At 35.1% G+C, this 18,503-nt stretch overlaps 1 protein-coding gene across 1 annotated transcript in view; it reads right to left on the bottom strand.

The window, feature by feature from the left end:
* Positions 1 to 2,980: 2,980 nt before the first annotated feature.
* LOC126818190 (acetylcholine receptor subunit alpha-like) overlaps positions 2,981 to 18,503 on the bottom strand; it is a 40,517-nt gene continuing 24,994 nt past the window's right edge. Inside the window, exons 2-5 of the mRNA XM_050545456.2 lie at positions 16,432 to 16,476; positions 14,044 to 14,153; positions 12,699 to 13,677; positions 2,981 to 5,612 (exon numbers count right to left, since the gene is read on the bottom strand). Of these exons, the coding sequence (XP_050401413.1) occupies positions 5,442 to 5,612; positions 12,699 to 13,677; positions 14,044 to 14,153; positions 16,432 to 16,476 (1,305 nt within the window). The 3' untranslated portion in view covers positions 2,981 to 5,441. The remainder of the gene's footprint in view (positions 5,613 to 12,698; positions 13,678 to 14,043; positions 14,154 to 16,431; positions 16,477 to 18,503) is intronic.

Genomic DNA, 18,503 nt, shown 5'->3' with positions numbered 1-18,503 from the left:
ACAAAACACAACATACATCAAACATACTTAAACTGTAAATTGTGACAAAGCACAACATACATCAAACTTACTTAAACTGTAAATTGTGACAAGAACACCACTCGACTTGTATTCTTCTACAGTCCCAGCAGACAAACTTTTTTCAATGCTGGAGACAAAAAGTGCTGCCGCCGGACAGTGCTAACCAGGGCTGGCCCTTATTGTGGTTTGTTTACAGAAGGGAAGGGACAGTGAACAATTTTTGAAACTTAATTTTAGAAATCTGAGTATAGCAAATCAATCAAAATTAAACACATTTAATGTGAAAATGTGTTATTTTACATAATGAAAGGTTTGTTTTATTGAACATGGACTAGTGTAGAATAAATACACTCTGGAATAATCTTTAAAACTAATTAATACCGGAAAACATCAATATAAATAAAATGGGATGAAACTATCATTCTTAAACTAAATGATAGCTGCATATATATATTGGAAATTATTGTCCATGTGTCGTGCACGAGGAAGGGTGGTCTTACGTATTCTTACACTAAGATAAAATCGAAATTTTAAGAAATACTGCAATTCGATTGGCTGACCGGTAAAATCAATTTACATATATCCAATGAAGTTGCAGTATTTCTTAAAATTTCGATTTTATCTTAGTTTAAATTTTCGTGAATAAGGGCCCTGATACCACTTCGTATTTGAGAACTTAGATACGTAACAATTTCTGAGAAGATCTAGTTGCCAACACTATCACAGTGGTCGTTTTTACAGTGCATCCCTCTTTTCAAAGTTGCTGCACGTAAAAAGTTCAAACCATGATCTTCAGATAGGTATGAAAAGACCCCATAGGAAGTCTTCTCTGTGAAACATTTGAGTTTAATACGCCATATTCATGTTAGACAAAAACGAGATCGGGATAGGTGAAAATCTAATAGAAAATATCTTTATTTCACACGAAATAAATCCCAAAAAACTTCTTTAAGTTCAAAGATTGTGAAATAAATTCGTGTTCAAATTTTGGAAATGATTCAAATCTCCCCCATAAAAGTAGTATTAAGCAAATGCTTATATTGTGTGCCATCAAATATTGTGTTTGAAATCCACGAAGACATGGTTTGCTGTGAAAACACACGTTATTGAACTGAGATAAAATAATCCATAATTACATAACGCGGCCAGGAAATTTACTAAAGAAATGTTAGACTTGTGAAGAATGTCCTTACACCATTCACTATCTAATCTAGTAAAGTCTTTAGAAATGATGCCGGCGACCCAGTGAATAGCAAGTTAACAAGAAGGGGAAATATCACCAACATCTCGCCAAGTAAACATTGGAAACCGTCTCCCTTAGTTCAATATCTATACTTGCTGGATAACATAGCATCGACCCTCGTTCCACGAAACGTATTTCCCCTCCGGTCTCTTTCCTTGCCAGTCTATTCATGACAATTCGCATGATTTATGGTGAAGACATTTGAATACCGAGGTCCACGGCGTGAACTTTACTTGAGAGGTATTTACTTACACACAGTTGCATTCAGTTCCAGTTATTTATTAATTGACACTTACTTTTTCCATTAGACGACTTAAATCTTCACAAAAGCCAAGGACAGATAACTCTATCAGAAATCCAGTTTTATTCACGTCACGAAGACATGGCAGAATGAAGGGAAGCGGTACAATATTGTCTTGTAAAATTCAATTTTTACAAGTAGTTTGCAGTTGACTTAATTAGTGAAGAGGCGTTTCGTTAAGGTTTATAACTAACTAATCAATAAAACATGACATGTGACAAATTCAAGATTTGGCGAAACACCGACAAATTGGTATTTCTCTGAGAAATCGTCTATAATCAGAGAGAGAGAGAGAGAGAGAGAGAGAGGGGAGGGAGAGCGAGAGAGAGTTTAACGTCCACTCGACAAAAACTAGGTCATTTCGGGACTAACACATGGTTCAATTTTATTTCACTAATTCGCTTACGAGTAGGAGCCTTTATCAGTGAGAGGAAACCGAATGACCTGGAGAAAACCCACGAGGTTGGACAGGCGACTATACTCCTTGTCGCGTACAATTGGGGAATCGAAACTACGCCAGATGACTCAATGAGAGACCTTATGCTACAGCGCGCATGCCCTAACCATTCAGCCATCCAACTACCCTTCTTTAATCAATCATGGTGTTAAAATAGTTGATATTAAAAAGGACTTTCACCAACCCCCCCCCCCCCCCGCAAACAAATGTGGTCAATTTTGAAGAATATCTGATAGAAATAACCACAGACTTCTCTGATCATAGCCTAATGCATGACATATTTGAACGAGTGTTCGGATGAACAATTACTCTTGTCTGCTTTACTTTCTGTGTTGTTCGCCTACTTTATATGCTGTGGTTGTTTCCCTACTTTACTTTTTGGGGTTGTTGTCTACTTTACTTGCTGGGGTCATTTCCCTACTTTACGTGTTGGGGTCATTTCCATACTTTACTTGTTAGGATTGTTTGTCTACTTTACTTGCTGGGGACATTTCCTTACTTTAGCAGCTAGGGTTGTTTCCCTACGTTATTTGCTGGGATATATTGCCTACTTTACTTGCTGTGGTTGTTTCCCCACTTTACTTCCTGTGGTTGTTTCCCTACTTCACTTTCTGTGGTTCTTTCCCTACTTTACTTGCGGGATTGTTTGCTTGGATTGATTGCTTGCTTTACTTGCTGGGGTTGTTCGCCTGCTTTACTTGCTGGGATTATTCGGTTAATCATGCTGAGAAATTAAGACTTGTTCATCAATATTATGCATAGCCCCTGACAACTTGAAAGCCATCCTTCAAAGTGCTACTGGCGGACGTGTACACTTTTTCGACCACCGGTAAGCCCAGCTTCAATGTTTAAGAGTAGGGCCTATAGACGAATTGTTATAAAGAACCAACCCACCATTCTTTAATTTCTGCTGTTGAAAGGTTTATGACCGAATGCCAACAAAATTTAATAACCAATATTTGAAATAACTAATAATACTTTATTTGCATATTATAACAAAACTTTATTAAACATGGAAGCACCATACAACTCTCGGTCACGGATTGCCTTTAAGGACAACATCCACAGATAATTAAACCGCCTTTGCTAGAAAGCTTGGAGGTTTAATGGTACAGAACTCATTAAAGCAGCATTATAACAATATGTCTACCACCGAACTGCAATGATAACAAATGACTGTAAAGTCCATTAGTTTGACTATTTTACTGAGAGAAAGAAATACAGATTGGAATTTCTTAAATAAAAGAACGAATAAGGAAATTTTAATTGTTTATCGTACGTTTAACTTTTAAAATCCATTAGCAATCGATCACAAGCAGATTAAATCGAAATATAGGAGGAACCCCACCAAGTTATGTCTATGAAGCGGATTAGGCTAGACGATAGAAGAGGTATCGGGTATTTTGGTTAAGCCTGCATATCGTACGACAACTGCCACCCGAATTTGAATATTTTGACAGAAGCATATTGAGATCCCCACTCACACTTAAGGATTATTATGTGCATGGTTTAAGTCAAATAAACGGAATTTTCTTAATGTAATACCCAAGATAATTCGATCGTTCATTCAAACACATAATATAGTTCTTTAAATCTTATGCCATTTTCTATTTTCTAAGCACATACGATAGAGTCTCTGAACGTCATTTGAGGGATTCGGGAATCACTTGCAAACTACAATATTGTGAAAGTTGGGTCTTTAAAAGGAATAACAGTTAAAAAGTTCTGATGAAATGAAATTTGTCAACATTCGCCACCCCCTGCACACGATGTATACGGGATATGTCAAAGGCAGCACCACCTATATAATCTCTGCTAAAATCTTTTGATGGGCCTCTTTTTTAATCAGATTGAATTCAAGCCTGGAGATTATTAACCGTTGATATTTTTCTTAACTAAATGTTAAATAATCAATTTGAGTACAATTTAACGTGAATTAATCCGAAAAATGCAAATGACGTACAGAGACTATATATACCCTTGGGATTCACCCATTACAAATGGTAACCAAAAGTCTCCCTTTACCAACCAAAAAAGATACCTTTTAATGAAAAAATATCTGAATATTCAAAAAGTGTGAAATATAAATTTATGTGCAACATTGCTTATTATACGTATGGAATTATTCTTCTGCAGAGTTTCAATACTTTGCTGAACACCATCTTAAAAGGCGATGTTGTGATTCTGTACAATTAAAATAAGCATTCGGATAATGACAAAGCAATTCGTACAGCATATATAAGTCAGCAGCAAACAAAAACTGGGTTCCATATCTCTAACATTATATTAAAATGGTTTAATAAATAACTGTATTGATTTGGTAATAATTTAAATAACAAATATATCCTTTATCATTTACATATTATCACTTTACAAATAAATATTGTTAATATACAAATAATATATAAATACAGTTCATTTATGTTTATATATAAAGATGATGAGAAATGGAAATATAGACAAATGATGCTAAAGTCAGTTTTCAGCCAAATTAAATAAAAGATACGATATTGATCTCGGTTTGTCGATTGTGTTGTCTAAATCAATCCCGGAACAATCGATTAGGTTTGAAGGGGTTCAAGTTCCATCTCGTCATATTGTAGATACCCGTCTTCATTATGTTCATATAACTGGGGTTCTTAATAATACCCACCATCTTATTCTTCGTAAATATACCCAATCAGTTGATTACGCTAACCAAATGCATTAAACGTGTCACAAAATATGATCCCATGGCCCTTATTGTATTCCGAGAACATTAAGTGACGTAGTAGACTAGTAGGCGATAGGCAATCCACTTTTAATATGGAAATGAAAATCGGTTAGTGGGTGACCAAGAAATTATTGGTGACCATTTACGAATTCAATATTCTAGATATAAAGAACCCATTACACCGTGTCCTTAACGACTTATTAGAAATTCCAAGCATGCTGTTCCATACGGGATTCGACTCGACAAAACCGGCAGCAAATATCAAATAATTACAGAAGAATAGTGCTATATAATATTATCAGCTTAATATATATAGTGGTACAGATTTGGCAAACATTTTTAAACAAAAACAATACCCCACCCCATAATAATAATAAATTAATAAAACATGTTTAGAACATTGGTAATTTGTGTGAGCACAAAAGTATTGTTTTTAGCGATTTTAATCCGAATTCTTAATAATTTATCAAAAAATTTAACAATATCGACCTGCTGGTAAGACTGATAACCATGGGTGTTCAAATGCAATGCTTGTTTAAGCTAAAATCCCTGAAATTTTGAACCAAAAAAACTTTTTTTTTTCTTTACAAAATCTTCATCTCATTGTTATCTGTTTCAGTAATAAATTGAACATGATACATCTGTTAAATCGAACACTCGTGGTTAAAAGAAAGTTTATTAATATACACATATTAATATACACATATTAATACACACATATTCCCGATGTATCGGAGGTATTTAAAGGTAATCTGGGATCGTATAGAGATGGGGCATAAAGAAATATACTAAGTGTTCCAGTAAAACACGCTGTTGTAAATATATATAAAAATAATCTATCCATCACCATAGCAATATACTTCCAATCTCTTACTTCCTGAAACGATAAAATCAGAAAAAATACATAAATTTCATTCATTTAAACAAGTTTATGGCGAATGATGAAGCTGATATTCTACAAAATTGTGCAATTTTCGTCATTCTCAGTTCACCTATACGTTTGTCGGAGTAGGTATTTTGTCTGAGTGGGTATTTTGTATTAGTGGGTATTTTATCGGGAGAGTATTTTAGCTAAGTGGGTATTTAATTTGAGTGGGTATTTCGTCTCACTGGCTGTCATGTTTAGTGTGTGCTTGTGTAGTGCGGTCATAGTGGTTTTACTGTTAGCAGAACTAACAGATCAAAAAATAGATAATTTCTAAGACTGAGTGACATTTGGTATGTTAGTCAGTCGTGCTGTCGGCAAGTAAAGATGATTTAAATGTCTTATATTATCGCCCTAAAGAAACTACCCCAAGCCATCGGGAGAAATGAAATGAGGTTTAACGAAGCCTGGGCTAATGGAGACGGGCATACGCCATACAGTGTGCTATAAAGAGAATTTAGCATACTATTATATCTAATTCCGACCGCCAAGGGTTCTTTTGCGTACACTCCAATATGTACACGGGGCCTAGGTTTTCCGTCCCATCCGGACGACTATACGTTGTCACTTGCCAGGCCCGGCCCTGCGTCACCGACAAGGGCGAACACCGAGAACGAATACGGGACCTCCGGGTTAGCTAGCAACTTCTCTTACTCACTGAGCCAACGTGGCTCCCAGCTATAGAGAAACTATTAAACAAAACAAATTGCCAAGATATACATATATCTATATTGAAATTCAAAACCGGAACAGACCTTCAGTCATAGGATACAATAATTGTGTACGTAGGCGACATGTTTAACCACCATTTATCTTCTGTTTTCAAAAGAGCTTACAAAAGACAGAGTTTGTTTGTACTTGTCTGTTCGCTATCGGATACCGATCATCTGAACTTATACATTTTAAAACAACTCCATAATAACCAAGGTGTAAATGGAATTTAAATTTAGTACTGTATTTAATGATCTGATTGGTCATTAATGATTATTACGTCATTATGGTGGGAAATGCTCACTAGTCCGCGGGTTTATTAGTCTGCAGGGTTCATTAGTCCACCGATATCTATTGGGTAGGGTTGGTCCACCGATATCTATTATTAGGGTTATTGATGCCCATATTATAGTAATTCTTATAGGGACGGACTAGTGCACCTGCGGACTAGTGAACCCCTCTCATTATGGTTGTCAGAAAAAGGGATTTTTTTTCACCCTTGCAACGCAAAGAATATTCATCACTGATTTTCCTTGCCGTGGCATATGTTCTCTAAGTCTTGATGCGTGCGACTATCACTACAATAAACAAACTCAGTTGCATCATGTCTTTAACAGAAAAAGCACTTGCAATTGCACAGTTGGCAACAAAACCAAATAAAAACCGCAATGATGCTCAAGAAAATAGCCGATTGTAGGATTACAATGCCTGTAAATGCCGTATGTTGACCTTTTATCATAGTACCAGCATTTCCCTGGGCGTCCTGTTTTAGTAAAGTATTGTATACTATAAAGAATACAGCCACACAACACGAACAAGGAGAATATAGGAGGATTCCGAGGAGAATAATTAAGCGCGTAGACACATTCAAGCTCATTGAGGGTTAACTTAACGAGAATTTATAGTCATGGTGATCACCAAACCGGGTAATGTTCGGACTGAGGCTTACTTCACGTTTACTTATACACGATCTAAATAACTAAAAACCAAGAAGATTTTCTATTAACCCATAGGTACTGTGGTTAAATTAATATGAATACATTTAATTTAAAGACATAAATGAGTTCAGATTTCAACATAACCAAACTCTTAACTACATGTATGTTATCCTTCCGCCTCAAAATCTGGAACCACTAAAACTTAGTAGAAAATGCAAATTCAAATACCTTTCTCCGATTTTCTCGCAAAAAGTCAAAATATGTAAATGAAATGGAATGGGGTTTAACGTCCTACTGTTCTGTTCAGATTGGGCTAATGAAGATGGGCATACGTCATCCAGTGTGTTAGGAGGGAAATTTTTCCCGGGCAGCGGCACTATGGCCTACTCTTATATCGAATTCCAACTTCTAAGGGATTTACGTGCATGCCAATGTATACACGGGACCTCGGATTTTTGTGACATCCGAACGACTAGATAGGGGTCCTTCTCAGGGAGAGGAAGGCTATAAATATACGGAACTGCAGCAGGAGTAGATAAAATAATGATTAATGTCCACTTCAACAGAAGGTGATATCGCAGACAAAAGGATCTACAATTCGTGGCCTACTAATTGAGAGGAATTATTGGTGGTCTCTATCCAGCCAGGTATCAGTACCGAGTTAAACAATCTATTACAATGGATGATACCTGGGACCAATTCGCAATTCCAACATAAAACTCTCTGCCTTATCCAAATATTTTAAAGTCGCCGTTAAATATGAAAGTAAATATTAGATACGCGATATCGATCCATATACTTTTAATACCCAAAACAACCGGTTTAAAATGACACAAATATTACACTATACAAAATCAATAACACCCAGTAACACCTGTTACTTCTAGAGTCAATATCATAGACAAGCTGTTTATAATCTTAACCTTAATTATCTACATGTAAAATATGCTAGACTTATATTTCAAGAAAGTTTGCCACGTGCTCTAGTTAATATATTTAGAAAGAATATAATGTAGCTATAGTGTTCATAGAGAAATATATTACTAGGATCCTTAGTTAAGTACTTAATTACCCTTATTTCATATTAGATTAAGGACATCTAACAAATATGCAGTAACTTTGATATATTTATATATCTTTGTATAATTAATATATTATTTTGAACATCAACTGCTGAGCATTTTTTTATGAAGTTTATGTTATTAATCTGTTTGTCTCACGGTTAGGACTGTTTCTATTGTCGTTTTGCTTCAGAATAAAATATAGAGTGGAAATTTAATTGTTTTAGCATGCATATAGGGCTACGCAAATTAGTAATTTTACAACGTGAGAGATACTGGATAATCCAGAGAAAGTGTCTCGGTTGACACAGCGATCGAACAGGACTTCCCAGGTAAGTAAGCCATGGTCACCGTTGTATTTGCCTGCAATAGACATATTATAATAATAGTAAAAATACTGAAAAAATGATCTTCATATCATATTATTTATATTTAGCTAATTAAAACAAGACGCCTCTACGATTTCGATACAGCATTGAAGAACACGAAAAAGCAACTAATGAGTTTGAGTAACGGTAGCTATTAACATACCTCGTTGGAAGCTCAAAACATTACACTACTGTGTGCATCATTGCATCATGATTCCGCTTTTGGCACTTTCAAAATGAATAGTCTTTATTGGATACAGAGATGTTATGTAATTTTAGACCAATAGTGATTTATCCATGAATCAAATTTACATCCACGCTTTCTTGCTGATGATACGAATTTTTAAGTAAATTAGAAATAATCAGGACAATTAAGGAGAGGGGTTCTCTCGGGGTAACGAGAAACCAGATCAATTCAGTCAAATCCATAGGCCTTTTTATTGAATTATTTATGTCTACCCTTTTTTTGATCTAAATACATTTTACATTTTGTCTGCTTATTAACGGCATTATGCTGTACTTTGGTTTTAACTGACACGAGTAGCCTTTTTCTACTGCACGTTATTAGACGAATTTCCTGAAGCATTCAATCGCCAAGAGACTCCAGGGAATTTTATTGCACAATATTAACTTAATTCTATGATCAAAGAAACCATAATTGAAGCTAAACTGAACGGGTACAATTCAGTTAGCTATCATCACATTTTTGATTTTCGGATTACTAGTCATACTTATTGTCATATGACGCGAATTTGTCGCGCGTTTTACGTTCCCTTTGTCCCTTAAACCCAATCAGTCCTCAGATGTGATTGACAAGCTGTCATAGAAATCGATACTAATCACAAAAACGGGAACCAAAATTGGCACCACCGTCGTCATTTGGCATCATCATCCAGCAAGTAGAAGTTCCTTTACTAGACTATTGTTTGCCTCATTGAATTATCGTTTTCTTTACTTTTAGCCAAGTCTTCAATCAAGTTGTTACTTGTTGTCAGGTTACGTGTTTATACCCAATCGATACCAGCCTAGCTCAAACTTTTTTTTATCCCCTCCACTCTACATAGCTAGAGAGAAAAACATGCGAATTTCCCGCCTAATTAACTTGTCCGGTACCTTAGAAATCAGGGAAGCGGCAACTCGGCTGTCAATTTGTCCACCAACTGGTTGAGTTGACTGATTGTAAAAACTTGACTGATTAGATCGAGCTCAACCCGTTTTCTGTCGATAAACAAATCTAATTTAACAAGTTTATTTTTTCCCGCCAACTGGGATGTGTTATTAGATAATGAGAACGACTAACGGCCAAAACAGGCGTTATTTTATTAGTGAGAATAACGGTAGAAACATTCGTTGGACTCTTACAAGACTAGTATCGTATAATAGAACTTTATTAGGAAAATTTAATCAAGTCGAGAAAACAAATAAGTTCTAGTGTATTGGATAAAAAAGAGTGGTAGTTGAGATTTGCAAAGACATGATCTAAATACAAAGTACTAAACCAGATTTGATGTTCGTGCAAACATAGAAGTTGTAAAAGACGGTGGGTGCTTTAGATGTGTTTGTAATAGTATTATTTCGTTACTAGACACAGGGGGGGGGGGGGGGCATGGCTGAATGGTTAGCACGTCGCGCTGTATCATTAGGTCTGTTATTGAGTCAACTGGCGTGGTTTCGATTCCCCGGTTGTACGTGACAAGGAGTAAGGTCGACTGTCCATCCTCGTGGGTTTTCACCCGGTCCTCCGGTTTCCTCCCACTGCTAAAAATCCCCACGCGCATGCGAATTATTGAAATAAAATTAAATCATATGTTAGTCCCGAAATGACCTGTAATCTAATGTATTCTGATTAAAAACGATTCTACCCAATCTGCAAATATCGGAGATTTAGGCCTGTTAAGTCAAATTATGCAGATATAGTTTGAGTTAATTTATGACATTAAAACCATATCAAATGAATCGATTTAACATGACCCCATTTCCCCCGAAACCCAAACAAAATGTGCAACGCTTACACAAAATGAATGGAAGGTGGCATTTTAAATTAGATATCCTATATTTAGATTACGTGACCAGTCGTGAAAAATCGAAAATTAGGCTTGAATTATATAGTGTTGCCATTTATGTTGTTAGCGCCGAGCTGTCTTTAGCAAAGGTTGCAGATTTGACATAGACGACCCGTACACATCCCCGGTGTCACCAGTGCCATCGTTCCGCTCTACGCCACTAACTTCTAGGTCCATTCGTGGGGTATTCATGAATTCTAATTGTCGGCCCTTGATCATTTCATTGGCCAGGTAGTTTGATTCCGCCAACCAATCAAAAAACAGTTTACATACCAGTCTTGACACCATTGTTTACGTTCATCACAATACAGCAACTTCTACGCTGGATTATGAGAAAGTTTGGAAGAAATTTGATATCGAAAAGGTGACATGTACACAAAAACATTTCCTAACATATTTTAATAAAGTTTACAACAAAGATTCGGCGATTCGCCCACTCACTCTCTATTTATCGAATTTTTGATTGGTCGATAAAAAACCCAGAAATATCAAGGACGAATAATTTGACTATGTATTTCCCCCGTGGATGGACCCAGTGGTTAGTAGAGTTAAACGGAACGATGTGTCTGGGGATACCGAGGATTACTCGTAAGCGGCTTGGCATAAAAGGCCTATGGGAGATTCATTCGCACGTATGGGATGCGGTGCTAAATAACTTTTAAAGATAAACTTATTTTGGGCGTCAGATTCAAGCTTAAAGAAATAGCTGAACTTCCTGACAGAAATTGATCATAAAACAACAACCTCGGGTACTTTGGGGCTTCTGTTTTCTTTCGGAATTTAAAAGAAATAATTTAGAAGCTTTGTTTCCATTGTGACTACATGTTACCAACATGTAGGTCTTTCTTCTAAAACCTGATAGTCCATCAATAGTCAATATAGTATTGATGTGTCTGCTTCAATAGATACACACGTCTGCTACAGACATGTCCTCAAGTGGCTGGTCATTCTTTAAAATCTAATGGAATCTTATTAAGAAAAAAGAAGTCCGCCACGTAATATTCTTAAAAGATTTGAGACAGAAGTGAAAGCCTGTAGATGTCTGGTAGGTGCCAATCACACATCTCTCTCAGTAATTATACTTCTTACATCAAACAATCGCAACGCCGAGCTCAATCTGATTTCTCCAGGTCGAGACACACGATAATCTTTTATTGAAAATCATCACCATATGGAAGAAACATGATTTCGTCACATGATTTATGCCCAACTCTTTACCAATAAATAGTTAATATTTTGTCTATATGTATAAAACACCACGAGTGCCATGAAGGGGACAGTGTGGGCTTACTTGATACCACGCTCACTAATCAAGAAATCCCGAGAACATGACCGGTGTTGGCCCAGAAGGTTCCTTGGGCTTTTCCAGTATGGTATCTCCTTGTCAGTGATTTAGGGATTTAGAAAGCGTTTAGACGTTCGAGTGGTACGAAACAGTGGGTTTCTGTTACTGCCGACTATTGCATGCGTTATGTTGTGTTTAGTCATCAAACTGCGTTGATTAATGGATAGGTAGCTATTTAGGCAATTAGTGTATATTATTGTCAATGAAAAATCAACAGGGACGGCATATTCATATAACTTTTTAAATTCAAAATGGACCCCTAAGGAAAATCTTTGTAAATAAAACCATTTAAATGTGTTTCTGGATGACCGTGTCTGTATATTGGTAAGTTATCGCCGCGATTATCAAGTTACTCATGCAATTCACCAATGAAATGTCTTTAATGAATTACCTAAGCCCGTTAAGCAAATCTGCAGATTATTTCAGAGCGGTTCGATATGAAACTTTCATAGCTGGTAACTAACTCACATCTTTACAATTTGGCCTTTGACTTGAATATAATAAAAACAACTTTTATTAGTAGTTACCCTGTGAAATCTGAAATATACTTACCGCATTTTCTTCATCTGCTTTTCTTAAATTATCTGCTATTGTCTTTACACCAGTCAAGGCCTCCATGACACCAGGTGAATACTTACTGGTACAATTAACATCCACACTGAAGTCAGGTTCCAGCTCAGGTGGTGGCGGATGAACATTTTCAAAGGTGTTCCATTCGCGTGATTCGGTCTCTCTCATTTCTATACCATTACACGTTCGAACTGCTACTTTCCCTTTTTTGCGATTAAATTCCGGTCTGCGCATGAGCAGAATCCGTGGAAGAATATCAGTAAACACTCTCCGAACCCAAGGCGACATTTTATGTGTTGTCGGAGTTTTAAAATGTATGTGTAACGTATAGACCGTCAAAAATATAGACATAGTCACTACTAACATAATAAACAATAAATACTTTCCTATTAACGGAATCTCTAATGATGTTGGCGGATTAATATCAGAAAGTAAAAGGAAGAACACAGTTAATGCCAGTAAAATACTGATAGATAATGTAATTTTTTCTCCACTGTCGGAAGGTAAATAAAACACCAATATTGTCAAACAAGATATTGATATACATGGCATTATAAGGTTTAAAGTGTAGAAGAGGGTTCGCCTTTTTATAGTAACGTTAAACGTTATATCCGGATAAGGCTCGGGGCAACAAGGATAAAATTTCACTTTTCGTCTGGCCGTAACATTTATTATATCCCACTCAACATTGAAATAGAAATCTTTGATGTCTATTCCCTTCAGGATTATTTTTTCACCTCCAGGCTGTTCGATTCCATCACAGAAATGTTGTAAATCCACTTCCGTACCGTCATATGACCAGGAACCAAACTTGAGAAAGCATTCTTGCATGTCAAAAGGAAAGTAAGCCATGGCAATTGGGCAGTAACTTTTATAAATACCGGGCGGTTCCCAGACTATTCTACCCGTATTATATACGGTAGCTTTAGTTAATAACGTTATCACAAAATCACCATCAGCACTGGAAATAGAGAATAAAATAGAACAAAGTTTAGGTTAGCAAATTTTGATGGTGATTTAGTTGCTTAATGTCAAAAATATTGAGAATGCAAAAAGAAAAAAGAAAAGATTTATACCTTCTTACTATAAAAGTGGGTATGGGGTTCATTTGAACATATTCTTTATTAATATTAAAAGATTTGAATGAACAATCAAGTATCGAAATCCACAGTTCATATCTGTTCTTGGACCCTATATTTCAAAAGTGTACTTAGTACAAATTAAAAAATCTCCGTAGAGGTTCAGGACAATCCGTTGCATTTATGTATTGCAGATTTCTATTTCCAGTTATACACCTACTAAACATAAATATAAAAGCTATTCTTACTTATTGTATAGAAGTATGTCAGGTCTCCACAGATCATCTGATGGAATATGTAATTTATCTACACCACCATAATCATCAGGGTTCCATTTCAATCTTCCATCATACCATTCCTGATCATATCAAGAAAACATTAGCCTGTAAATCTCATGCTACATAATCTATATATAATATAAACATCTATCATATTTACTGTCTTGTTTCCATGTCATCATGGAAGCCATTTTATTTCAATTCCGAAACGCATCCATTTCAGTTTAAAACATGTCGGCGTTTATGCTCCATTACATCTAATTTACCAACTATTATCTTGTAAGTTAAATAAGCACAACATTTTTTAGCGAAACGAATTGGTATTATTTCGTTCTAATTTAAATCACCTGTCGACAATCTCTCTATGTATATTTTGACTATTTTTTACCCGTTGCCAATTTTCGCTGTTCACATTAAAGGGTTTAGACCTGGTTCAGTCTATAAGCACTAAATGCTTATTGGTACCACTTAAAGCCCCAACATACCAGAATAAAGGTTCAATATAGATTTTAACGCCATGTACAATCACAAATATTCTTTTAAAACCAAAAACAAGAAATTATTTTTTATTTTAATCGAATCTACCCAATTCCACTTAAGTTATAACCATTTATTTTTAAATTGCCTTCTATTGATTTCACAACACCATTTTTTATCGTTCTTACATGCCAGCCCATTCTAATTGATTTGCTTAATTGCTTTATAACCACAGTCATTACATTAAAAATAGCATATAATTTGGAATTTAGAACTATATATGAACGAAATGTAGCCTATTGCACCTTTAAAGTGACGTTGTAAGTTTCATAGATGAATAAAATGGAGCATTCTTTAAAAAAAAAAAAAGATAACTTCGAACATCTTGTAAAATGAACTTCTAGTGAGGTGTGCAAACTTGTAAGTTTATTCTTCAGTCAGAAATAATGTGAAGTGTTCATTGCGAAAGCTAAATCCCTTGATAACACATGGACTTATTTTGACGAAATGCATCATTTTCTAAAATGCATCATCAATTTTAATCACTTGAACGGGTGATGCACTGTTTCTGTCTTATATAAAATGAACCCTATAGTCAAGAATCCCTTTAACACTTTCATATTAATCTAAAGAGTGGGATGGGATATAAGTTAATAGAACCAGCATACAAACTTCCGTTATACTGCGCGCCTTCTTAACTTAGTTTCGTTTCTTAAATGTTAATAGTTACAGTTTCTGTAATGAAATAGCCTCCTGCTGTTTCTATTTGTTCTGTTTTAAGTTAATGAGAAATGCTATGTTTTGAATTCTAATTTTGCGTAAAGTACTAGCACATAGACGTTCTTTAATTAATGTCATTATATTAGCCTCCTGTATTAATTAAATTGATTTATTATTTTGAATTTGCAACACATGGTGAACTTTATTTCATTTCACTCTGACTCGGTGCCCAACACATGTAGCTCTTTAATGAACCTTAATCAATAGTTTGTTCAGACTAAATGTTTGGAGCTTTTCACCTGGGAGAAAGAAGACATTTACAATATGCATACTCTCTTAAAGTATTCCCAGAAGAGCTGTGCATTGATACCGATCTCGTTGGCTGGCTTATCGAGAGAATTGCCATTATAAAAACACTTTCTTGAGAAAAATGCATCGCTCTCTTTTAATGCACCTGCTAATGGTGTCATATTTCATTTTCTACTTGGTAAAACCAAATAACAAGAACACTTATTAGTGGTTTGGTGATTTATATAGAGATAGTTTCCTTGCTAGCAGAAAAGATACAAGTTTTTGAACTCCAAGGAATAAATAGGGGCTGTATGAAGGGTTAAGGGTCATAACGACTTCTCAAGTTGTCGTTTAGATAGGACACACTCAATACAAATTTCACGTATATTTTCCATCACGGTGGTTGAATACTTTGTGACAGTGTTCGTCATCTTTCTAGCTCGACATTTCCCAACAGAGAAAAACCCGAATTTCGGGAGGAGGTGGGGTGGGGTGTTGAATGCTGATCTTGCATGAGGAACAAGATACTATGGGGGCAACATTTATATCGTTAGGAGGCGTGGAACATCCTACATTCTATTTGTAGCACGTATGAGCGGTAATATATATTTGACACTGGTTGAGATACGATTATAAAGTAATGAAGATCTGAATCTGCACATGAAAGTTTATGTCAAAAATTCCAGACGAGCACAAAGAGTCCCAGGCGAGAAAATCCATTGAAATCACGTGATTCTTTTTGTCATTTGAGAGTAACCACAGAAACACTAAACCCATGACACAAAGTGCGCCATTATGCCCTACCCCCTTTCGCCCCTGGCACAAAGTAAATAACATGATTTGTTTAATCTTAATAAAAGATTTACTTACATGTCTCAACCACACACTGATTATCATAATCTGATTCTTTTCACTCTGGAATAAAGATAAAAACTACATTAAAATCCCATACAAGTTCAAAAAGGCATGCCTGGATGTTTGGATGATAGAAGCGTAGCTTTGGTTAACCAGAATTTAAAAACACAAAAAACTTTATGAAATAGAACCACTCGTTGCGATGTTTCGACAAGTGTTATTGTGCCTGAAAACGATAAGAGACACCGAAACGTCGTGCTATAACAAAGTAGCCATTGAATTCCATATGGTCATTGTGTTTTTAAGGTGCTCAATTGCTAAAGTCATTCAAAGATTAGAAATACAATGTCTGGTGTTTCTACCTTAGTGAAGAAAGGTGAGGATGGGGCGGTAATGGTTGTCATCAAACGTTTATTTCATCAAACATAGTATAGTATGGCTTTTAATGTTTATTGAATCATACATGATACAGTTGAAAAGGTTTATTTTCTGACTGTTATCAAAGTTTACCCAATCATACATGGTATTAGATGAAAGAGCCTTTAATGTTTGTTATCAAACGTTTATTTCAACATACATTGTACAGTTGAACGAGGTTCATCAAACATAGTATAGTATGGCTTTTAATGTTTATTGAATCATACATGATACAGTTGAAAAGGTTTATTTTCTGACTGTTATCAAAGTTTACCCAATCATACATGGTATTAGATGAAAGAGCCTTTAATGTTTGTTATCAAACGTTTATTTCAACATACATTGTACAGTTGAACGAGGTTTTAATGTTTGTTATTAATGTTTGTTATGGTATAGTTGAAAGAGCTTTTAAGATTTGTTATTAAATGTTCAGTGAATCATACATTGTATTGTTGAAAGAGGTTTTAAGGTTTGTTATTTTAATAACAAACCTTAAAACCTCTTAAAACATTTGAAAATGTTTAGGGAATCATACATGGTATAGTTGAAAGAGGTTTTAAGATTTGTTATTAAATGTTCAGTGAATCATAATGGTATAGTTGAAAGAGGTTTTAAGGTTTGTTATTAAATGTTTAGGGAATCATAATGGTATAGTGGAAAGAGGTTTTAAGGTTTGTTATTTAATAGTTTTGGGAATCATACATGGTATAGTCGAAAGGTACGAGAACATTAACAATAGAGAAAAAAACTGCCTTTCATCATGATTATTAGGTCTACTTTCATATTTCAACTAATGTTCGAACATTCTTTAGTTTAACTATTCTAAGTAAAGAAACTGAATTATAATCTGAAAATATTCGCCGTTATCTATACATTAAATGTTTATTACTCAGAAAGACGATAAGGTGTATTATTCTGTAAGGTGTACTATGTTCTCTAATATCTATACAACACTTATTTATGTGCTAGTGTGTGCTATTTTATCGAGTTCTCTTAATTTACATGAATTAAGGAAAATGCAGATAACGGAATAATCTTTTTCTCCACTTTTCCAACCCATTTACATTCCTCCCATAGTCTGGCTGCAATCTTGAATCAACTATAACATATATTAATTTAATAACATGGTGATTTGTCCAACACCTAATGTGCAAAATTATGACAGCTTTAGTGATGAAAGAAGCATAAATAGGCTATCATATATGGTTATTATCATTAAACGAATGGTATTAAGATGACTGTAAGTCGTATAACCGGTGTTCGATGGAAGATTATCGATTCTGGCATTACCGTTAATAAACATAGTATTCCTTTTCCTGACTAAATATTCATTGAGATTTGTAACAAAAGTGTTCATTGATCCACTACGGTCTAATGAACGCCAACGAAACAAATTACCCTAACAAGTAGGCTTATTATCATATAAAACAGCTAGTTTTGAACATGATATCTTTTCTCCTTTCGGTTGTAATCGGTAATAAGTTAATCATGGAAAAGAAAAACGGTCTTAGATATTTTTTTGTTTTATCTTAATGGCTGTTTTTTTTACGCGTGATATAGTAAATATTGGACTGTAGTATATTACCAAATTATACTAATTATTGTTAGCCATAAAAATAGACACCTCATTTGACAAAATCAGTCAAGTGGAAATATACGATCTGATTAAT

This window comes from Patella vulgata, chromosome 4 (assembly GCF_932274485.2).
Source record: "Patella vulgata chromosome 4, xgPatVulg1.2, whole genome shotgun sequence".
NCBI lineage: Eukaryota > Metazoa > Mollusca > Gastropoda > Patellidae > Patella > Patella vulgata.
This window is presented reverse-complemented; position numbering and strand designations above follow the sequence as displayed.